Source organism: Drosophila melanogaster, chromosome 2R, assembly GCF_000001215.4.
Source record: "Drosophila melanogaster chromosome 2R".
In the NCBI taxonomy this organism is placed as follows: Eukaryota; Metazoa; Arthropoda; class Insecta; order Diptera; family Drosophilidae; genus Drosophila; species Drosophila melanogaster.
This window is the reverse complement of record NT_033778.4, coordinates 18,612,881-18,632,299: the sequence shown is the minus strand read 5'-3', so window position 1 is coordinate 18,632,299 and position 19,419 is coordinate 18,612,881. Positions and strand designations below refer to the sequence as shown.

General features: G+C 44.6%; 10 protein-coding genes across 18 annotated transcripts; 4 read left to right on the top strand and 6 right to left on the bottom strand.

Annotated features, from left to right (window-relative positions):
• Positions 1–254: 254 nt before the first annotated feature.
• On the top strand, positions 255–2,706 carry zda (zonda). Of its 4 annotated transcripts, none has more exons than NM_001299652.1 (6): positions 255–550; positions 670–1,167; positions 1,222–1,304; positions 1,362–1,671; positions 1,732–1,962; positions 2,024–2,385. In NM_001299652.1, the coding sequence occupies exons 2-6, from the start codon at positions 676–678 to the stop codon at positions 2,099–2,101; spliced, it is 1,194 nt and encodes a 397-aa protein (NP_001286581.1). In that variant the 5' UTR covers positions 255–550; positions 670–675; the 3' UTR covers positions 2,102–2,385. The 4 variants fall into 4 exon arrangements, with proteins under 4 accessions (NP_001286581.1, NP_001286580.1, NP_611353.1 ...); NM_001299651.1 differs by having other exon boundaries at positions 398–550; positions 2,024–2,706; NM_137509.4 differs by having other exon boundaries at positions 398–550.
• Positions 2,707–2,904: 198 nt separating this feature from the next.
• On the bottom strand, positions 2,905–4,382 carry Cth (Cystathionine gamma-lyase). Of its 2 annotated transcripts, none has more exons than NM_001299649.1 (1): positions 2,905–4,382. In NM_001299649.1, the coding sequence occupies exon 1, from the start codon at positions 4,303–4,305 to the stop codon at positions 3,124–3,126; it is 1,182 nt and encodes a 393-aa protein (NP_001286578.1). In that variant the 5' UTR covers positions 4,306–4,382; the 3' UTR covers positions 2,905–3,123. The 2 variants fall into 2 exon arrangements, with proteins under 2 accessions (NP_001286578.1, NP_611352.1); NM_137508.4 differs by having other exon boundaries at positions 3,021–4,382.
• A 199-nt stretch (positions 4,383–4,581) lies between these two features.
• Sec6 (Secretory 6) lies at positions 4,582–7,051 on the bottom strand. The gene is made up of 2 exons (NM_137507.5): positions 5,986–7,051; positions 4,582–5,920 (listed from the first exon to the last, which is right to left on the bottom strand). Exons 1-2 carry the CDS (start codon positions 6,955–6,957, stop codon positions 4,676–4,678), a joined length of 2,217 nt encoding a protein of 738 aa, NP_611351.1. The 5' UTR covers positions 6,958–7,051; the 3' UTR covers positions 4,582–4,675.
• Positions 7,052–7,255: 204 nt separating this feature from the next.
• On the top strand, positions 7,256–11,834 carry Atg7 (Autophagy-related 7). 2 transcript variants are annotated; one of them, NM_137506.4, is made up of 9 exons: positions 7,256–7,537; positions 7,594–8,115; positions 8,173–8,385; positions 8,517–8,661; positions 8,723–9,070; positions 9,131–9,295; positions 10,968–11,261; positions 11,345–11,461; positions 11,526–11,834. In NM_137506.4, the coding sequence occupies exons 1-9, from the start codon at positions 7,341–7,343 to the stop codon at positions 11,577–11,579; spliced, it is 2,055 nt and encodes a 684-aa protein (NP_611350.1). In that variant the 5' UTR covers positions 7,256–7,340; the 3' UTR covers positions 11,580–11,834. The 2 variants fall into 2 exon arrangements, with proteins under 2 accessions (NP_611350.1, NP_725809.1); NM_166298.3 differs by lacking the exon at positions 7,594–8,115.
• Positions 9,314–10,759, bottom strand: CG5335 (uncharacterized protein). The gene is made up of 3 exons (NM_137505.4): positions 10,417–10,759; positions 9,712–10,299; positions 9,314–9,655 (listed from the first exon to the last, which is right to left on the bottom strand). The coding sequence occupies exons 1-3, from the start codon at positions 10,506–10,508 to the stop codon at positions 9,370–9,372; spliced, it is 966 nt and encodes a 321-aa protein (NP_611349.2). The 5' UTR covers positions 10,509–10,759; the 3' UTR covers positions 9,314–9,369.
• Positions 11,835–12,971: 1,137 nt separating the features above from the next.
• Positions 12,972–15,608, top strand: CG5493 (uncharacterized protein). Of its 4 annotated transcripts, none has more exons than NM_001259480.2 (3): positions 12,972–13,142; positions 14,542–15,100; positions 15,178–15,608. In NM_001259480.2, exons 2-3 carry the CDS (start codon positions 14,563–14,565, stop codon positions 15,354–15,356), a joined length of 717 nt encoding a protein of 238 aa, NP_001246409.1. In that variant the 5' UTR covers positions 12,972–13,142; positions 14,542–14,562; the 3' UTR covers positions 15,357–15,608. The 4 variants fall into 4 exon arrangements, with proteins under 4 accessions (NP_001246409.1, NP_001246411.1, NP_001246410.1 ...); NM_001259482.2 differs by lacking the exon at positions 12,972–13,142 and adding an exon at positions 14,282–14,322; NM_001259481.2 differs by lacking the exon at positions 12,972–13,142 and adding an exon at positions 14,282–14,421.
• CG5327 (uncharacterized protein) lies at positions 13,983–16,312 on the bottom strand. Its single transcript, NM_166297.2, has 4 exons — positions 16,163–16,312; positions 15,939–16,103; positions 15,146–15,859; positions 13,983–15,089 (listed from the first exon to the last, which is right to left on the bottom strand). The coding sequence occupies exons 1-3, from the start codon at positions 16,247–16,249 to the stop codon at positions 15,662–15,664; spliced, it is 450 nt and encodes a 149-aa protein (NP_725807.1). The 5' UTR covers positions 16,250–16,312; the 3' UTR covers positions 13,983–15,089; positions 15,146–15,661.
• On the bottom strand, positions 16,301–17,240 carry CG5323 (uncharacterized protein). The gene is made up of 3 exons (NM_137502.5): positions 17,053–17,240; positions 16,828–16,992; positions 16,301–16,730 (listed from the first exon to the last, which is right to left on the bottom strand). The coding sequence occupies exons 1-3, from the start codon at positions 17,137–17,139 to the stop codon at positions 16,542–16,544; spliced, it is 441 nt and encodes a 146-aa protein (NP_611346.1). The 5' UTR covers positions 17,140–17,240; the 3' UTR covers positions 16,301–16,541.
• Positions 17,241–17,281: 41 nt separating this feature from the next.
• mRpS28 (mitochondrial ribosomal protein S28) lies at positions 17,282–18,090 on the top strand. Its single transcript, NM_079061.4, has 3 exons — positions 17,282–17,635; positions 17,697–17,818; positions 17,876–18,090. Exons 1-3 carry the CDS (start codon positions 17,357–17,359, stop codon positions 18,057–18,059), a joined length of 585 nt encoding a protein of 194 aa, NP_523785.2. The 5' UTR covers positions 17,282–17,356; the 3' UTR covers positions 18,060–18,090.
• On the bottom strand, positions 18,045–19,210 carry CG10927 (uncharacterized protein). The gene has a single exon (NM_137501.3). The coding sequence runs from the start codon at positions 19,171–19,173 to the stop codon at positions 18,091–18,093; it is 1,083 nt and encodes a 360-aa protein (NP_611345.1). The 5' UTR covers positions 19,174–19,210; the 3' UTR covers positions 18,045–18,090.
• Positions 19,211–19,419: the final 209 nt, after the last annotated feature.

Here is a 19,419-nt window from a genome sequence, read left to right as displayed (position 1 = left end):
GTGTGTAATGCGCTCGCATTTTAAAGGACAAATCGTTAAAACACGATAAACAGCTAATTTTAAAATTTACATTAGGCCGAATGCAATTTAAGAAATATTGGAGTCTGCAAGTATGTATTTTCTAATTTAGTGTTTAAAACAGTTTTATTAAACTAAAAACTAACGTTTGCTTTTTTTTTTAAATGTATATTTTTATTTCCAAAAAAAAATTAGTAAGTTTGCCTTAGATTTCAAACTTAAGTTGTGCTATGAGTAACTGAAATTCAAAAAAATAAAGCAAAGGATATTTGTAGCTAATAAATATTTTCTAAAGATAAGCTGTTTAAATAATAAACTAATGTGATAAAATTTTTACTTGAGTCACTACCAGTGCGGCTTAGCGGAATTTTCGGCAAACGGGCACACTGCAACTTGGTCACACTGGCTAGCTGGCAGAAGTCCGTAAAATTATTTTTCGTTTCCCAGTAACTTTCTTGTCGCATTTTGCTTTTGAAATCAAATTAAATCATTTTTTTTTTACCAAAATCCGATATCACAATCAGATACTGCTGTAAGTTGAGATTAGGTGTGCCGTTCTGAAACCAGCAAACTCGACCAACCCTCCCACTTTGCCTTTGCCCTTTGTTCCGAGTTCCACTGATTTACATACTTTCGCCTCGCCAAGCATAGGTAATTATGGATACGGAGAAGTCTAGCAGCAGCTCCTTCGAGGACCTGACCAACGCCGAGGACACCAAAGACATTCGCAAGGTGGCAGCGGAGGAGGCAGCCTCCGGAGATGGCGCACCCCCGGCATCCGTTTCTGGAGACGGACAGAAGGCGGAGGAGGAGGATGCAGAGGAGGAATGTGATATACTGGGTAACAAGCAGCTGATTAAGCGCACCATCAAAAAGGCACCGCAAGACTCGTTTAGGCGTCCGATTCGCGGCGAATTGGTCACCGTGAACTTCACTGGAAAACTGGACAACGGCACGGTGGTCGAGAACGAGTTGAACTTCCAGTGTCACGTGGGAGACTACGAGGTTATCCAAGGATTAGATATGGTGTTGCCCATGCTGCAGGTCGGCGAAGTGTCCCAAGTCAGCGTGGATTCCCGCTTCGGCTACGGCTCCCTAGGACTGAAAAAAGAGGGTGAATCCGAGTACCTGGTACCACCCGATGCGCACGTAAGTTTATATTCAAATTGTCATAAGAACTCTTCACATATATCAATTTTCCAGCTTACCTACGAAATAGAGCTTCTGGATATCAAATACGAAGAATTTGCGGACCTTAAGAGCTTTGAAATACTGCGCAAATATGGGTATGTTATATTCTTTGCTTTGCTAGTCGGTTCTTAAAAAATAATTCATCTTTTCAGTACGCGCAAGAAAGAACGTGCCAATTTCTTTTACAAACGCTCGGAGTTCACAACCGCCATTCACCTGTACAGACGTGCCCTCGACTTTCTGGACAATCGTGATGGGGATCCGGACTCCGAGTTCGACAAGGAAGACTTGGAGCTCTCGAACAGTGACACGCAGACCCTGCTAGAGGATCGGTTGATCGTTTACAATAACTTGGCAATGACTCAAATCAAGATTGCCGCTTATGACGCAGCTCTGCAGTCCGTGGAGCATGTGCTGCGGTGCCAGCCAAATAACTCCAAAGCCTTGTATCGCAAAGGAAGAGTAAGTTGTTGGCTCAGAACCATCGATTTTCATTCACAAAATACTTAAATTACCCGGCAGATATTGGAGGGCAAAGCGGACACCCAGGGTGCTATTAAGCTACTGCAAAAAGTGGCTACTCTCGAACCCGAAAATCGAGCCGTTCAATCGGATTTGGCCAGACTTTTCATCAAGGCTCGTCGTGAGGAGCACAACGAAAAGGAGATGTATCAAAAGATGCTGGGCCAGGCCAAAAAAATGGAGCAGAATACTGCCACCAGGCAAAAGCAGCCGCTTGTCGACAATTCCAAGGTGAGATAGCTAATGAGTTTATAAAAAAAAACCGAGTGTTAATTCTCATTTTGTCATTCAGCTGAAGCTGCTTGGCTATCTAATGGGTACGATATTAATTGGAGTGGCTGGCGTCGCTATTTATCGTTACAAGTACTAAGGACAAGCATTGCACACGAACTACTGGTTATTTTAAGCAATTGAAATGCATTTTTTAAGTATATATAGAAGGCAAAATTATGAATGTTGGAAAGTCGCAGTTGCTTATTATGATGATATGGCTCTCGTTGTACATTTAATGCTATGCACACTTCACAATAGTATGTATCTTTCAAATAGTATGGTTTTGGATATCGTACATATAATGTTAAAGCTTAAGTTTAATCAACTACATTCTGTCAGACAAGTAACGGGAATTGTTAAAATAAACACAATATTCTCATCATTATGTTTTATACAATTTTCAAACGAAATAAAGCAACACAATCGAAATCAGACCATATTTATGAACTTGCAATAAGGTTCGAAAGAAAGCATATGAAATACCATATGAATGTAATGATACTGATAAGAGCAGCACTGATAAGAACTCCTAACTTGATTTTTTTTGTTCGTTACTTAAATAATGCATGATTTAACTAAACTCTGCTCTAATCTAAAAGGCAAACGAACTTTTGTAAAAACAAATCGGAACATCCGTTCAAGAGATATAATTTTCTTCTATCGCGACTTAGAATGATTAAATGATGGTGCGAATTTAAACATGCTGATTCATTGTTTGCGTATGGTAATCGACATGACAATGGGTATATTTGGGTCTCCCAAGGCTGTTTCTATGGGGGGTCGTGGAGGTAATGCAGCTGCGATCGTATATAAACCTATCAAGACATCAACAATTTTCAGTATCTGATCACTATATCAACAATAATTGTGAAAAAAAAACCAGCAATAACACAAAGCTTTATTTACCACATCTTATCAGTTCGCCACAATCTGTAATATCTATTCGATCTATCCAGAAAGTCTATATGTTTACAAACGTATGTTTATAAGCAAGTGTTTATAAATATCTTTCATTTGAGACAAAACACTTTTATTGGGGTGATTAATATACAAATTCATAAGCTTTCGGTTAAACAAATTCCTGCGAAAAATAAAAAAAATACATGTGATGCGAGTAACTTAGGCCTTCGATGCAATTTCAAGGGCCTGCTCCAGATCCTTGATCAAATCATCGGCATCCTCCAGTCCGACGGACAAGCGAACTAGACCGTCAGTGATGCCCAAAGTTTTCCTATCCTCCGCTGGAACCGAGGCATGGGTCATTATTGATGGAAGCTCGGCCAGACTCTCGTAGCCACCCAGACTCTCTGCCAGGGTGAACACCTTGAGGGCCTTGAGGAAAGCCGAGGAGTGCTTCAGCTCGCCCTTAATGTAGAAGGAGAACACGCCGCTGTATCCGTATGCCTGCTTCAGAGCGATCTTGTGCTGCGGATGGGAGGGCAAAGAGGGATGCAACACCTTCTCCACGAACGGATTCGTCTCCAGGTATTTGGCAACCTTCAGAGCATTCTTCTGGTGCTGTTCCATGCGCAGCGAGAGCGTCTTAAGACTTCTGTTCACCTGATAGCAGTCGAATGGAGACGGCACAATGCCCACTGCGTTCTGCAGGAACTTCAAGCTTTTGTAGAGCTTCTCCGAGTTCATGGTGATGCCACCCATGACCACATCCGTATGACCGTTCATGTACTTGGTCAGGGAGTAGCAGACCAGATCAGCGCCCAGCTCCAAGGGTCGCTGGAAGTAGGAGGTCAGGAAGGTGTTGTCGACGGCCAGGACGATATCCTCGCGTACTCCATGGACCAGCTGCGCAATAGCCTCGATGTCGGCTACCTTTACCAATGGATTAGTTGGTGACTCGATCCACACCAACTTGGTCTCCGGCTTGATGGAACTTTTAATTAGATCCAACTTCGTGGGATCCACAAAGGTGGCTGAGATTCCCAGACGGGTGGCAACCTGTCGGATCAAACGGTTGGTGCCTCCGTAAACATCGTCGCCCATGATGATGTGATCGCCGCTGCTCAGCATAGTTAGCACAGCGGTGGTGGCTCCCAATCCCGATGAGAACGTGAGGCCGTATTTGGCATTATCCAAGGCGGCGAAGCACGTCTCCAGCACGTTCCTAGTGGGATTTCCACTGCGGGAGTACTCATAGCCCCTGTGCTCGCCCGGTGCATCTTGCTTGAAGGTGGTGCTCAGCGATATCGGCGGAATCACGGCAGCACTCTTCCACTGGTCGGGGCTCTGGCCCGAGTGGATGGACTTGGTGGCGAAGCCGCTCGGCTGGACTCTGTAGCTCATCTTGTCTGGGTAGGAGGATCGTTGGGAACTGACTGACACGTGGAGAGAGACCGTCGCGAATATATATACTCCTGCCAGATGTTATCGCCTAGCCGGTAATTAAATATTTCGACCGTTACAACACTACATTCGCCGACAGTGATGGAGCTCTAGCTATTAAACGGCTAGAAAACGGAACCCTTCAAAAGTAACGATACATATATGCATTGAAACGATGGATATTCTTACTTTCCTTAGAACTTCTTCGATTATTTATACAATAATTTATTTGTTGATAAAGCACAATAATATTACAATCGCAGCTTAAGAGTAAATACGATACTGAACAGAAAGGGACATGCGGAATGGGTTGGGAACTATACTCCAAGGTCTACCACAGTTTGTCGCTGAACACGATCTCCTTGAAGATGCAATCCTGCTTGGCGATGCTGACCATTGCCTTCTTCGACTTCATGGCATCCTGCACCTTCTCGCGCACCTCGGCCGCCTTCACATCGTTGCGAATGTAAAAGAGCCGTACCAGGTGGTCCTCGTTCAGAGACGGATAGCTGCCCAGCAAGGTGTGCAGGTCCAAGACGAGCAGTTCGATATCCGAGCTAAGCAGTGCCGATAGCGTGGATATAAGATCCAATGGAGAGTCGCTGAGGGAAATCTTCGGCGCGATTTTCTCAAAGAAGAGCTTAAACCGCTTGGCTTCGGTCTTGATTTTTCGCGTAATGGCATCGCACTCGGCCCGTGGCTTAGACAGTCGCTTGGATAGCAGTGCCCTAATGTAGCGCTTGGCCAGCAGCTTCTGGGCCTCGTTGATGACCATCTCGAAGTTATTGGGTCGCAGGTGATTATAGTCCTGGAAGTAATCGTCCAGCGTTACACAAATGGTGTCCACGGCAATGTTACTGGCCAGCCACTTGGCAGTGAATAGGTCGTTAAAGTGACACTCCATGTCCAGGAAGGCTTCCTCCAGCAAGTAACTTGCGGCATGAGCCCGGATCCGCTGGAATGTGGCAAGCAAACGTTCGAAATCCTCATAATGCTCAGTACGTGACTTGGGCCAGTAGAGTTGTTTCATCTGCTGCGCCAGTTCAACCATTTGCTGACTGTTATTCACGATGGTGATGATGTAGTGAGTGAAGTATTTGATCTGGTCCCGATTGCGAAAATGGTGTTCCTTCAGCTCGATTACGTTCTTAAGATATGTCTGGCCAAAGATCTCCACCTGCTGAATGCTCATTACCAACGCCTTGAACGTCAGTTCCTGATGAATTGTGTTGGTCACCTGCAGATGCTGGTCGATCATCTGGAATATGATGACAGGCGCTGAAGTGTGGTAGTACTCCTCATCCTGATCGGGCACCGTCTCAGTAAACCACTCCTGCTTCTCCGTTTCTGCGGCCTTGGTCATCCATTCCTGGAAGTTTCTCTGCATATTTTGCAGATATTCATCTTCCAGCGCTTTGAGATGTTCCGGACGCAGCAGAGTACCTATCTGTCGGTGTACATCCACATTAAGATCCGGATGGGACATCAGCTCGACGCCAGGATAGGTGTGTGTAACCCAAGCCATCATTGATACATATTCATTGCCCTCCAAGCCCGAGCGCACAATGTTGTCAAGCTGGAATTAGTAAATATTAGTGGTATAAAAACATTAATCAATTTAAATGATTGACGATTACTCACATAGCTAGAAAGTCCTTCGTGATAGAACTTGACATATTCGCCGAAAATGTCGTAGTGCGGCGGGAAGCAGGGCACACAAAGGGACTTCACAACGCGCAGATCCTCGAGAATGATTTGACGCAATATCTCCAGGTCTCGTACTAACCACATCTTGTTATCGGCCCGCTCCTCTAGCTTGGATCCCTCTATGCGCGTTATCACCGACTGTTGTAGCACGTCCATGATCATGCGGCGCCAAGCCTTTGGTCTTCCAGGCGGCAGGAATCCTGTGACCTTTTGCTGCTGCAACGCGAACTGGTCGTTTTTCTCTTCCCGCTCTATGATGCGTAGGGCGGTAACGATGATGGTGGGCTTCTTGCGCAGAGTGTTCAGCGTGCGGCTAAGAATGAGTCGCAGCTTTTTCTCCAGCTCTTGGGATACCGTGTCAACCTTCTCGAAGTGACGCTTTAGGGTGATCTTGTCGGACGCATGCTGCTTGGGCTGCTTGTGCAGTTCGTAGAGAAGATCATCCCGCGAATTCTCCAGATCCGCCAGGCACTGATGGGCATTAAGCAGCTTATCATCCTCGATCAGCGCCATCGTCTTTTGTACGCTGGCATCTACGTTGAAGATGTGCTTCAGATTCTCCATGGCGGTGGCGTACTGGGAGTGCTTTGTGTTTTCCTCCCGCACAACTTCCAAAGCGTCGTAGACTTCGGGAACGCCCCTCAGCAGGCGCTCCACCTCGTCCATTCGACGCCTTACCTCGCGCACGTCCTGCATGCAGGTCTCCAACTGCTTAAGTCCCACCCTGACCCCGTCCAGCTGTCCTTGCATTCCGGTCTTAAGGAGCGCCTCAACGGATGCCTTCTTCCGGGCGATTCGGTGGCGATATTGTTCCACCTTCTCCAGTTGACCTGGTCGCTGCAACATGTTCTGTATGTCCTTGAGCGCTGCCTGGCGAGCCTGCTCCTCCAGCTGCTGTAAATCCATCTTCAATTTATTTGGATCACTTTCAGTCTCTGTTTTGGTCAATCTTCGTCAGCAGTGGAAGTGCTGGTGTGACCATATAGCAGTGCGGCTGACAATCTCACTTCCAAGAACTACAGTGTAACTTGACAATAAGCTATATTCTACTCTTAAAATTATTATAGTTTTATTGTGTCTTAAAATTTTTATTTTATTCTTCAAGCTTAAAAAATTATGAAGTTAAAGTATATCTTTTAGTTTGCCAAAGCAACAGAGGATTCGACCTAAGTATGGAAAACTGTACTTATCGATAAGTTATCTTCTCATTGGTCTATCGCCATCGAGAGCTTTGTTTGTTTATAATTTGCAGCCAAACGTTTGAACGTAAACAACGCCCTAAGCAAAACATGAGCACGGAAAAAGAGATAATTTTGCAATTTGCTCCGTGGGAATCTTTTGTGTCGCCCACTTTCTGGCACAAGCTAGCGGAGCTTAAGCTCGACCACGATCGCCTGTCCGACTCGAAACGCTCCATTACTGGACACTACACAAATCGTAATGCAAGTGGATGCCTTTTGGAAGTAGACTACACGGCCTACAACAGGTGAGCTTGAAAACTACGAGTTTGATGAAACCAGCGCTTGACCACCCACATTCCAGAATGGCAAAGCCTCCAAAATTCAGCCATTCCGCTATAGGCACCATCTACAATAAGAACACAATCGAAGAGTTCAAGGCCCTGGACAAATTACAACTGCTGGCCGATGAGGGCAAGGAACTGCTGGCTGATATGTGCAGTGGTGGCGCCTTGAGAGATCCCAGTCTATTGACCCGGTTCTTTGTTCTCTCCTTTGCCGATTTAAAGTGTCACAGCTACTACTATTGGTTCGCCTTTCCGTGCCCGCTGACGCCCACCTTAAAGCTTCAGGGAGCCGTCCAAAAACTGCGGGACTTGCCCAATAGTAGTAGCTATATAATGGCTCTAAAGGCCTTACCCACTGAGTCACAGAACTTCTTCATTCTGTATGCTAATGTGGAGAAGAACATTTTCGAAGCCCGTAGTTTAAGTTCCCTTGACGATAAAAATGTTGAGTTCTGTTATTTTGGTTTTGCTGATCCCAGCGAGTATGAGCATCCAGCTTGGATAATGCGAAACTATGCTGCCTTTCTGCTTCAGCAATGGTAGGTAGGAATAGCAATGTTATGATATCAGTTCACACAGTTGTCGGTCTATTACAGTCCCTCTTTTGTTGGAAAACCATTGAAGTTTCTTGGCCTGCGACACAATCAACAAATGAACATCGATGACAGCCTTGTATGGAAGGTGATTCAGACTGAAGCTTGCGATCTTAGCCAAAGCGAAAATATAAAGTTCGTGGGCTGGGAGCTAAATAAAAATGGCAAAATGGGGCCAAGAATGGTGTGCATGAGGGACAGCATGGATCCAGCCAAGTAAGTTAATAGCTATAGACTTAAATGATAAGAACTATCAGTTCATTGAGGTGTGTCCTTAGTGTTAGCTACCACGACAGTTGAAAGTAACTTGTTTATTATTTATAATTTAACAATATTTCTTTCCGTAGACTCGCTGAGAACTCTGTAAACCTGAACCTGAAACTAATGAAGTGGCGCCTTGTTCCCGATCTCAATCTCGAAATCATCTCCCAAACAAAATGCCTGCTCTTTGGAGCTGGTACTTTAGGATGCGCTGTAGCTAGAAATCTGCTGGTGTGCTTTTATACGAAATGATTTAACTGATCTGATAACTAATAGTTTATTTATTTTGTAGTCCTGGGGATTTAAGCACATAACCCTTTTGGACAGCGGCAAGGTTGGGTTCTCTAATCCAGTGCGTCAGAATCTCTACACGCATGCAGATGCTGTGGCAGGCAATCGGATGAAGGCGACTACAGCTGCTCAGAGATTGAAAGAGATCAATCCGTCTGCGGAAACGGCGGGTTATGTGCTGGAGATTCCCATGCCTGGGCATACTATTGGAGAATCGCTTCTAGCCCAGACGAAGGAGCATTTGAAGGTTATCGAAAAGCTTGTGCAGGACCATGATGTCATCTTTCTGCTCACAGATTCGCGCGAAAGCCGCTGGCTGCCCACCCTGCTTGGAGCGGCAAAGGAAAAAGTGGGAACAATCATATACTCACCTTTCAGAAGAGATGTACCTAAAATGTTTCCCTTATAGATTGTCATCAACGCAGCTTTAGGCTTTGACAGTTATCTGGTAATGCGACATGGCACTACGCGTAAGGAAGCAGGCGACGATGGCCAAGAAATCGAAGGACTTAAGTGCATTAATGGCGATCAATTAGGTTGCTACTTTTGTAACGATGTTACGGCCCCTGGAAATGTAAGTCCCATTTGTTGTATAGTTTAAGATAACATTTGTATTTTCAGACTTCATTAGTTGGGTTAACATGGTTACTAAACGCATTCGTAATCATGGCGGGAATATTTTTCGAAGCCAGCGCACGTAGGATCCCCCGTCTGCAGGTGATCCACACCAGTTATCTGCACTACCAGGCCATTTATGCTGGTCACCTTGAAACCCACTAGATTCATCATGGCATTAGGTGTGCGCCAGGTGTAGCTGAAGAAGTTATAACCGTCCACTGCAGTCAAAACCTCGCGTTCCGTAAACGCAAGCGCCAGCTTGAATTGCTGGTTAAAGACGAAGGGGAAACCTCCATGACGCTCCTCGCTTCCGAATCTATAAAAAGAATTAGTTAACGCCCAAAGAGGTACGGCATTATAAAGTTAACTTACTCAAAATTTTTGTTCATGGAATTGCGCACTACTGCCTTCTCATCGAAACGCACACTGAAGTGTAGCTCTTCGCGCTTGGTATCCGAGTCCATGAACTTGATTATGAACTGTCCCTTTTTATTCTCGAAACACCGAGCTGTAAGGACAATCACATGGCCCGGACTAAACAAAATTGGCTGATCGTTACTGAACGCCTTAAAGTAGTCCGAGGCGTGAACGGCTGGCCACGGATTTGGAAACACAGTACGATGATCCACCTGTTTAATGACTTGGATCTGATCACGGATCTCCAGAGCACGAATCGTTCCCAACGGCATGCGGTAGCGGAATCTGCAGAACTCTCGGCTATTTATCGAGATGGCAAAGCTGTCCTCGCAACAAAGAATGTAGACCAAAAAGAACTCGCCACTGACGATGGGATTGGGCAGGGTGTTGGGGTCCATGACATGGGACTCCTCCTCGCCCCAGGCGCCGTTTATCCGGGAATTTCGAACGATCACATCGTTCCGAAAATAGCATGAGAAGCGTAGCCCAATATCTGCGTTCGGATCGACCGTGCTCTTGGCCGTGCAGAGGTTAATGTGGAACCTATCCGAACCAAATGATCACAATCGATTAGTCACGTACTGATAAGAAGCCCAATTTGACAAGTAATTAGTCAGAAAACGGAAAAGCGGTCTTACATTAATGCCGGACAACACTTACCTGGCTGCTCCATCGATGGTCTTGGCCACGACCTCCAGAACATGACCAAACTCCAGCGGATGCGATAGATTGCCAGCGAATTCGGTCAACATGATTCCTTCCTGCAATTACCAATTCAACTAACTATCGCCTTTGTACTGAACAATCAAGCGCAAAATGTGTTTTATAGTTCCGTGGGAGAGTCCGGAGTTCTCCGGCTCTCCCAAATGTTAAAACTTTATCTAATCAGTGATGGGCGGAGCGGCGGGTTGCTCAAGTAACCGATACAAACGCCGAAGTTTTCTATATCTTGTGTTTTTGGTTTTTAAGCGCTGCTATTTGTTTTGTTCTCGCCCGAAGGCGTCATCTTTGTTTGCTCGGAGCATGTGTTTGTGGACACAGAAAAGCTTTCAAAAGCTCTTGATCGTACTACTGCACCGGCGTCGAATGTGCTCCAAATCACACTGAAAAAAACTCTGTATAAAAAAATCTCTTATAGACTCGCTTTATAAAGTTGTACGTACAAATTTGGATACAGATACTCATTGCATTTCGTTCTATTCCATTTTCAGTCGCTCAAAGACCGAACTTTGGATCAACAGTGCACAGTGACACGACCCGGAGTATCCAACATTGCGGCCAGCTATGCGGTGGAATTGTTGGTGGCTTTGCTGCAGCATCCTCGTAAGGAGCTGGCACCCGCCTACTATGCACAGAGTGGGCGTGGCAGGTCGGAGGAGACGGAAGAAAAGGTGCCGGAGGGTCTGCTAGGAATTTTGCCTCACTCCATCCGTGGAATGCTGTGCAACTACGAGAATATTCTGCCCGCCACTCAAAAGTTTGCTCAGTGCATAGCCTGTTCAGCGGTAAGATTTGACAATCTTTTAAAATGGTTTTGATAGCGTTTTCAATATTGTTAAAATTTTTTTTTTAATATATTCGCTTACAGGCCGTCCTAAATGAATATAAAAAAGAGGGTCATGCTTTCCTGTTTAAAACTTTTGAAACAGCCAAGTTTCTGGAGGATTTGACGGGAATCTCCGAATTCAAGCGGTTAAACAGCGAGGTTTGTTTGTTTCCTGTGTTTAATCTAATGGAGATATTTAAAAATTATTCATATTTTTGCACAGATTATCGATTTTGATGATGAAGAATTTGACATGTCCGATAGCGACGAGGATTAGGTTCCACAAAATTGGTCAAGTTTTATCTTCAAAGCAAAATATCTTAAATATGAAATTCAGCTTATTGTGGCTTTAATTTTCTGCAGCATTTATAGTTCAATGTCTATACCAAAAATGTGTGTACTTCAATGCTTTTATTCTATCTAGTCGTTAAGCAAATTGTGAATCATTCAAATGAAATTGATGTGAAAATTAGGCATAAGAAAAATGTGAATTTACTATTGAAAATTGTAATAATAAAAGTGTGAATTTACTATTGAAAATTGTTATAATAAAAGTGCTTAAGTACGGGAACAAATGTATTTCCGCCAATTTACAAGTCGCAGCCTTTAAGCTTTGTTTGTTTGTACGAAACGTGTTTCTGCTGATAAGAGCACTCATTTATAGGCGAAAATATTATTCTGATCTGAGAATTCCCATTTTTGTGGTTGACAAATACCAAAATATTGTTTTCAATTCCCGATCGGTCATTGAATATGTTATTAGCTGCATTATTCAAGGCGAAAACACGCAAACAAAGATGAATGTTCGTATAAAATTGTTTTGGGAATATGCAAATGATTTACATAGTGGGCCAGGTATGCGAAAAGAATAGTTCAAAGTTGAATAAACCTGGTTAGAAAGCCACGAACTAATCGCATATGTAAATTTGCTTATTATGTCTCGGTCAAAGTAGATGACATCCTAGAAATACGCTCACAAATGTTATACTTTAAAGAGATATGTAAAGTTAAAACTATATTTTTAGTCCAGGAATATAAAATGTTTAAATTTTCATTAAATGGTTGTATGAAAATTTACCACTTTAATTTATCAAAGTGGTTTTAGGCCAAGTGTTTTGAGCTGAACAAATATTGGCAACAAGTACTTGACACACAATTCGTGTGCGTTTCCAAGCGATTTGATGATAAAGCCTTTCATCATTTTGACCCCAGGCCAAAATGGAGCTAGAGAATTCCATCCACTGGCTATGACAAAAGGCTCCCGGCCATTTCTCTTGGCCAGAAAAACAAACAAGAAAGAAGATCGACCGAGAAAGAAGAAAAAAAAAACGGCACGACTCCATAATTAATAGTTGGATTGGGGGAGAAATGTATTGAAATATATCTGGCCGCTCAACCTCGGATCGACATGGCGGTGGTGGTAGTGGTGGTAGCATAAATTTCGGGCCTGGCCAACTGAGCAAACAACAACAAGCCAATTTGGAGCGAGTGAAGCCGCTTTGAGTTTGGCTCGCGGCCCCAAAAAGCGCTCAAAATGTGCTCAAAATGCCATTCGAGCTGCGATGCCTCTGCCAGCGTCGCCTTTTGTCACTCGAATTGCGTTTTGAGTGGTTAACCGGGGTTTGCTGGCCAAGATCTTCATAAATTGGTGAAAGATACCCAAAACGGGCACATAAGCTCGGCGACGCGCATCCAAGTGGCAACTACCCAGTGAAAAGTCGAAAAAGTGCAATACCAAGTCCTGAAATTAAAAGTGTTTTTAAAAAGTGAATTTCAAGTTCATAAAAAATTATTCAGTTGCCATAGCTAAGAGAGAAATTCCAAGAAGTCAAACAAAATGGTAAGTCCTTTATCCTTCAAATCCCTTTCCCTGCTGAAATTGTACGAAAATCAGAAAATCAAACTTAAATCGTAGTTTGTTGAACTGTTTCGAAAATTGGCAACTGCTTTTCACCAATTTTCCAAGCTATTTGTTCGCATAATATTTACGCAAATGGCAGTTCGCAGCTTTTAGTTTTTGCTTTGACTTTGCTATTGGCCTTAACCTGTTGCGAAAGTTGGCTGCCAGCTTGGCAGTTTATGCTTTTTGGCCATTGCAAAACATTTTTCAAATACCTTGATGTGGCACCAAGGGGAAAAGATTTAACAACATTGCATGGGGATCGTAAAAAAGTTATTACCTTTAATGCAAGCTCAAGTGTTTTATTTATTTCGAGTTTTCACCTGAAGTTATATAATTAAATTTATGAGTTCAATTCATATCGTGTTAGGAGAAACAATGACAGAATCATTTTCTTTGTTTAACATTTTAATGGAGAAAGTAAGGTCAGTGTGTTAGTCACTAATTAACTTCCTGAGTAACAAAGACACGACTGATCTGCTGACAAATGGCAGGCAATTGAGAGAAATCTGTAACGAACCTGAAAGTAGGCAATACTTTCTCGAAACAAAAAGTATCTCAAAGTGTTTCGGTTAACTATAATCCAAAACTAGAGAAAGTCGCGGTTCTTTTTTTCAAATGAATTTGCGGGAAAATCCCGGCTGGTAAGACCCGCAGATCTTGAAAGCAAATTCGTCAGCATCCAGATTCAACCAGCTATCAGTTATCAATTGGTATATTAACGTATCAGTGACAATGCCCGTATCGCCCAAATATTTTTTATTGTCGGCTCCAGAGTATATTGTGGAATAAATTTGTTTTTTATTTGCCAAACGATCCCATTAGATCGCCGTTAACCTCTTGTCTCAAATTCAGGCACATCTGTTGAGCCCCTCCTGGCAACATTCGATCTATCATCATCTACTGAGAAATACGTGTATTATATAGCCGAGGGTATTGGTAAAATCTGCTATTGATAAGTTGGATGGACGGTTATCGCCGGCGACTTCTTGTTTTTGTTATTGTTTTGGACTTGCGCCTCCGATTTACGTCGGATCCGAGCTGATTATGCAGCCTGGACAGGAGAGCGAAATCTCCAGAATTCAGTTCGAATTTTGCGATCCGAGGTGGAGCGTGTGCGGTTAGTCGAAGCAATTCAATCAATTGTAACAGCAACGAATCGGAATATTCATATATATATATACCAATAGCTATTATCAGCGATCATCGACTTTACAACGTAATTCATCTAAATCAATTGAGCAGTGATCTTTATAGACTTTATAGGTAGTTTTCCACGCCCTTCAGCCTCAACTGATGCACCACCACTCTAACTTCCGCTTCCCTTTTCGCAACCTAGGTCAATCAGAGCAAGCCCAAAATGGCCCTGTCCAAGATCGACACCGAGATCGAGCAGGTTGACCAGGAGAAGTACCTGCGTCAGGCCACTAGCTACTATCAGCCGCTGGAGAAACCCCTGAAATACGGACCGGAGGTGAATTCCCTATCGGACTTGGTGGCCGCCCTTCACCGGGAATTCGAGTCGAACTATGTTAACATCGAGATGGTGAATCACCTTATGCTCAGCTACAAGTCCAATCCGCGGGAGTGGCGCAAATATGCCAAGTTCGATCGTTACACCTACACGCGGAATCTCGTGGATGCTGGCAATGGAAAGTTCAATCTGCTGATTCTGTGCTGGGGCGAAGGACACGGCTCCTCGGTGCACGACCATGCCGATTCCCATTGCTTCATGAAGATGCTGAAGGGTGATCTGCGCGAGAAGCGCTACGAGTATCCCAATAGATCTGCCAGGGACAACGGCCGGTCCCATCATCCCGATGGCGAGATCGATAGCCGAGAGCTGGTGGAGATTGGGGAGACACCAATCGCCGTCAATGATGTGGCCTACATAAATGGTGAGAAAATTAGAAACTTTAAAAGTGGGGTATTCCTATACTTACTGTTTTTTTTTTTTTCGTTTTGTTATCCATAGACAATCTGGGTCTGCATCGCGTGGAGAACCCCAGCCATTCGGATACCTCTGTCTCCCTTCACCTATACTGTCCACCCTTCGACACGTGCTCCGTGTTCCAGGACAACCTGAAGAAGACCACCGCCAAGGTCACCTTCTGGAGCAAATACGGCGTGAGGACGAAGCAGAACGAGCAGTAGATCCATCAAGATCCTAAAAATATAGCCTCTCGTATTGTTGCATAATACTAAGAATCTTTATTACTAGATATTTAATGAGCTAGGGCCTAAGAAGATCCGGGAGCTGAGCTATCAAACATGGCGAGCAAGGGCCACGTTGGCGCTGATAAGTTCCCATTCCAATCCATTGGCTATCCCGGATCACAGCAGCGATTAGTGTACTTTAAGTGTTAGCTGTACCAAAAATATTCAATAAATAAGTGAACCATTGACAACTGCTTGAATGTGCTTTTTTAAATGTCACCAGATCCTGAATTGCATCCCGGTTAGACATCCATGTTGCGTGATCTTTTCGGCGGACCCCTGTCCAGTGTTTGCTTGATCGACTTGAGCAGACCAGGTATCAGGTTTATGTACTTGTCCACACAGTTGTTCGTGCAACTCTCAAACATGTGCTGGGATCGGGACATGTCCCGGTCACTCGGATTGCTGGGCATCTGAGACCGCGCATCGCTGTTGCAATCCTGCGGGTTGGCAATCGTATTAAAAATAGGATATATCAATCCAATATTAAGCATTTATAATTATAGTTTAAGCTCCTACCCTAACGCAGTTTTGAAGTCTATTCTGGAATTGGCCCAGCTCGTGCTGCAGGAAATCCTGGGCATCCATCAGGGGACCGGCGCACTTCTCGATGCAGTTCTGTACGCTCTCCAGCGTCCCTCGATCATCGTCGCAGCAGCGGGCGGCACAGCGGTGCATCGTGGACTTGGAAACAACGTTCTTACCAGAAATTCATAGTAGGCAAGTGGAGGCCACACACTCACCTGCATTCTGCGCAAGTGGGTGCGGTACATGTCCTCGATCATTTCGCTAATGGCGCCCTCCAAGCGCTTTTTTTGTTGCTCCACCATTTCAATTTAAAATTTGAACAATTTCGAAAGAACAAAACAAAATGTTGAATTGACAGTTTTCGGTGTACAAAGTATGTTTATTTTTTTTACTGATGGCAAAACTTGACATTCTTCCGAAGATTGTTAGCACAACAGTTGTTGGTTGCTGCTTAAGACTTTCAACAATTAATAAGGTAATTTTTGTTCTATATTCTTAAAAGCAAAATTTGAAATGACTCCAGAGATGGGACTCATTGCACGGTTTTAAAATAAACGAATTCAACAACTAATTATGTAGTAAATGCAGGTTGAGTTAGACTTGGGGAATGCTCTCGGGTCCCTTGGAGAGCACAGCCTTCATGGTCTTCATCATGCCGGGAATGAGGCCCACATGCTTGTCCACACACTGGATGGCACAGCGCTCGAATTGGTCGGTGTACTTGGCTATCTGATCCTCATTGGGACTGGGCGGCATTTTCACCTTCACATCGTCGTTGCATTGCTGCGGAAGAGGAGAATGTGAAATATGAGCGTTGCCTAATAATATTCTATTATTCTTAGAGCCACCAGGGCAAAAAGTTGGTGCAATGGATACTAACCATGACGCAACGTTGAAGTCTGCCCTGGAACTCGCCCAATTCGTGTTGAACGTAGTTCTGTGCCCTCGTCATGGGCGCGGAGCATCGATCCACACATCTCTGGACACTGTCCACGCTGGAGGTTCCATCCTGGCAGCACTTGGCCGCACACAAGTGCATCTCATTCTGGAATTTCGTGAAAAGCAAGTCAGTTTCGGGATATCCCCTAAAGCGAACTCCACTTACCTGCATTTTGCGCAGGTGCGTCTTGTCCATGTCGTCGATCATCTCCGTTACCGCGGCCTCGATTTTCTGGCGCTGTTGCTGGATCATTTTGCTTGTTTAATTGTTAATTACCTACGTCTTACAACCGATTTCGTAATATCAAAATAAATGCCGGCAGCGTGTTTTTTGTAATATTCGATTAGTGATGAGCCGACGCAGCTGCTAATAATCGATTAGCAGTCTATCGGTGCCGCTCTTCTTCTTTGGTTTTCCACTTGGTTTTGGTTTTCTTGTGGATATTTTTGAGCAATATTAAATTAAAACCATGTCGCTCTTGCAAAAACTAAGCAGATCTGGTGTACCGATGGCTTCATTAACCTGTCGTTCCCGAATGCCAATGGTCATTCGACTTATCAGCGGTAACACAGAAAAACCGGCGGAGGAATCTACTCCCGCAGTGAATACGGAAACGGCGGAGATTGGCAGCAGCAAGGGAGGATTCGCCCGTGCCTTCGACAAGTACACGGCACCAGCCACGCCTCCACAGCTGCCGGAAGACAACCAGACCTTCGCCTCCCTGCTGCGCAACTCCAAATTAATTGATGTGGGTACATTATTTAAGTAATCCCATTGTTTATGTAATAACTTGTTGATTTCTGGAGCAGCTGGACAACGCCGAGGGCAAGGTGGTCAGTGGCAAGATCTTTCATGTGGTGGGCGATGATCTCTACATAGACTTTGGTTGGAAGTTTCACTGCGTCTGCAGTCGTCCAACACGCAATGCCAGGTGAGTTCAATATAATTTCCTGTCTCTTTATCCAATAAACCGCCTTTCCTACTTCAGCGACTATGTGCGAGGAGCCCGTGTTCGACTGCGCATCAAGGACTTGGAGTTGTCCACCAAGTTTCTGGGTTCGTCCAAGGATATTACCATTCTAGAGGCAGATTGCCATTTGCTGGGTCTCCTGTCCACGCCCACCCGCCAGTCGACGGCCAAAACAACGCCGAAAATCGAAGATATCCTATAAATCCTTTATTAAAACCAAGGTTTGTTAAACGTTACGTCAAGTCTTCATCCTCCTTGGTTGTGAACTGGAACACTTCGTAGTGATGGTTGAGTTCCCGCACCGAATGCAGTTGGAATCTCGTGGCTAGAGCTCCGTTTTCAGAGTTCTTAACGAAAAATACTCTTTTCGCCCTGCTATGTACCAGGGCCATGGAGCACATAAGGCAGGGTTCCTGCAGCAGATAGATATCGTAGCCGGTGCACAGATAGGGTCCGAATTTGGCCAGGTTATCTGCTCCTTGAACTGCGTCCACTTCTTTGCATTCTCTCGACTTTTCCGCTCCGAATGTCAGGTCTTTGTAGTCTTCATTGTTCATCAGGTAATCGTAGTAGGCTTTAGGAATACCCCGCAGAGTGGTATCCTTCTTGAAATCTTCGGTGAATGTAACCTCCGTTTTTGTGGCGCCTCCTTCTTGACTGCGAGCCACAAAATCGACGAGCATCATGCAGCAGTGCTCGTGCGGCCTACAAACTTCACCAGTTCCAGCAATGGACACAATGCTGGGTTGTCGCGGATCCACGCAGATGCCCACCGGACGATTGGCATTGACATCCCGCGAGAGCCTCACAAGCAATTGCCCGATCCTTTTGTGAAATGTGCGTTGTGCGGAGCTAAAGTTGCTGCCATTCCTCAGTGACTCCGAGTAGTGATTAGGGTGAAACTTGCAGGGCCAGTGCTTAAGGGTCTTCTCGTACTGCACCCGCAGTCGGGGCATCCGTTCCGGCACCTCCACCACCCGGACTCCCTGGCACAAAGCACGGAGCACGTGCTCCGAAAAGGCAAACTGTTCAAGGTGTTGTTCCAGGCTTTGAGACACTCCGATCTCTGAGCTGGGACATATGAGCACGCTGCGATCCTGGACGCGCTTTAGGTGTTGAAAGTGGGGCAATTTCTGTGAGAGCTCCTGGATGACCGCCTGGAGCTGCTGTTTCGTCTCCAACTCGCAACTGTGCGCCTTGATGAGCGCAATATCCTCGTCGAACTCATCGGAGAGGATGGCCCGGATCCCAGTTATGTCTTCATCCAGATTGGGTGATTTTCGAGCACGTTTGTTTGGTGGCGCGGATATATCCATTATTTACTTAATTCTTCAATTAGAAGAATGCCAATTGGAATCGATTGAAATAGGTTATCGATAAGTGCCAAGCGCTGGCGTTGAAACAGCTGTTTGGATATTAAGCGCCAACTTTGAAAAATGTCTTCTATTTAAAATATGCATTTAAAAATAATTTAGTGAAAGATTATACGTTTAAAAGTCTTTAAAGCTATTTAGCTTGGGAGCTGTTTCAAATATTTCCTACTTTTGATATACATTCCCTAA

Excerpts from the sequence above, each read along its gene's own strand:
- Cth (NM_001299649.1), bottom strand. The coding sequence starts at position 4,305 with ATGAGCTACAGAGTCCAGCCGAGCGGCTTCGCCACCAAGTCCATCCAC.
- CG5323 (NM_137502.5), bottom strand. The coding sequence starts at position 17,139 with ATGATCCAGCAACAGCGCCAGAAAATCGAGGCCGCGGTAACGGAGATG. Across the intron at positions 16,993-17,052 it reads CGCACCTGCGCAAAATGCAG|AATGAGATGCACTTGTGTGC; the intron begins GTAAGTGGAGTT and ends ACGAAATTCCAG. Across the intron at positions 16,731-16,827 it reads GACTTCAACGTTGCGTCATG|CAATGCAACGACGATGTGAA; the intron begins GTTAGTATCCAT and ends CCTCTTCCGCAG.
- CG5327 (NM_166297.2), bottom strand. The coding sequence starts at position 16,249 with ATGGTGGAGCAACAAAAAAAGCGCTTGGAGGGCGCCATTAGCGAAATG. Across the intron at positions 16,104-16,162 it reads CCCACTTGCGCAGAATGCAG|TCCACGATGCACCGCTGTGC; the intron begins GTGAGTGTGTGG and ends GTTGTTTCCAAG. Across the intron at positions 15,860-15,938 it reads GACTTCAAAACTGCGTTAGG|GATTGCAACAGCGATGCGCG; the intron begins GTAGGAGCTTAA and ends GCCAACCCGCAG.
- CG10927 (NM_137501.3), bottom strand. The coding sequence starts at position 19,173 with ATGGATATATCCGCGCCACCAAACAAACGTGCTCGAAAATCACCCAAT.
- mRpS28 (NM_079061.4), top strand. The coding sequence starts at position 17,357 with ATGTCGCTCTTGCAAAAACTAAGCAGATCTGGTGTACCGATGGCTTCA. Across the intron at positions 17,636-17,696 it reads GCAACTCCAAATTAATTGAT|CTGGACAACGCCGAGGGCAA; the intron begins GTGGGTACATTA and ends TTTCTGGAGCAG. Across the intron at positions 17,819-17,875 it reads CGTCCAACACGCAATGCCAG|CGACTATGTGCGAGGAGCCC; the intron begins GTGAGTTCAATA and ends TTCCTACTTCAG.
- CG5493 (NM_001259480.2), top strand. The coding sequence starts at position 14,563 with ATGGCCCTGTCCAAGATCGACACCGAGATCGAGCAGGTTGACCAGGAG. Across the intron at positions 15,101-15,177 it reads TGATGTGGCCTACATAAATG|ACAATCTGGGTCTGCATCGC; the intron begins GTGAGAAAATTA and ends TGTTATCCATAG.
- Sec6 (NM_137507.5), bottom strand. The coding sequence starts at position 6,957 with ATGGATTTACAGCAGCTGGAGGAGCAGGCTCGCCAGGCAGCGCTCAAG. Across the intron at positions 5,921-5,985 it reads ACGAAGGACTTTCTAGCTAT|CTTGACAACATTGTGCGCTC; the intron begins GTGAGTAATCGT and ends TACTAATTCCAG.
- CG5335 (NM_137505.4), bottom strand. The coding sequence starts at position 10,508 with ATGTTGACCGAATTCGCTGGCAATCTATCGCATCCGCTGGAGTTTGGT. Across the intron at positions 10,300-10,416 it reads ACCATCGATGGAGCAGCCAG|GTTCCACATTAACCTCTGCA; the intron begins GTAAGTGTTGTC and ends TGGTTCGGATAG. Across the intron at positions 9,656-9,711 it reads TCCATGAACAAAAATTTTGA|ATTCGGAAGCGAGGAGCGTC; the intron begins GTAAGTTAACTT and ends TTCTTTTTATAG.
- Atg7 (NM_137506.4), top strand. The coding sequence starts at position 7,341 with ATGAGCACGGAAAAAGAGATAATTTTGCAATTTGCTCCGTGGGAATCT. Across the intron at positions 8,662-8,722 it reads CTGTAGCTAGAAATCTGCTG|TCCTGGGGATTTAAGCACAT; the intron begins GTGTGCTTTTAT and ends TTTATTTTGTAG. Across the intron at positions 9,071-9,130 it reads TTGGAGCGGCAAAGGAAAAA|ATTGTCATCAACGCAGCTTT; the intron begins GTGGGAACAATC and ends TTTCCCTTATAG.
- zda (NM_001299651.1), top strand. The coding sequence starts at position 676 with ATGGATACGGAGAAGTCTAGCAGCAGCTCCTTCGAGGACCTGACCAAC. Across the intron at positions 1,305-1,361 it reads GAAATACTGCGCAAATATGG|TACGCGCAAGAAAGAACGTG; the intron begins GTATGTTATATT and ends TCATCTTTTCAG. Across the intron at positions 1,672-1,731 it reads CCTTGTATCGCAAAGGAAGA|ATATTGGAGGGCAAAGCGGA; the intron begins GTAAGTTGTTGG and ends ATTACCCGGCAG.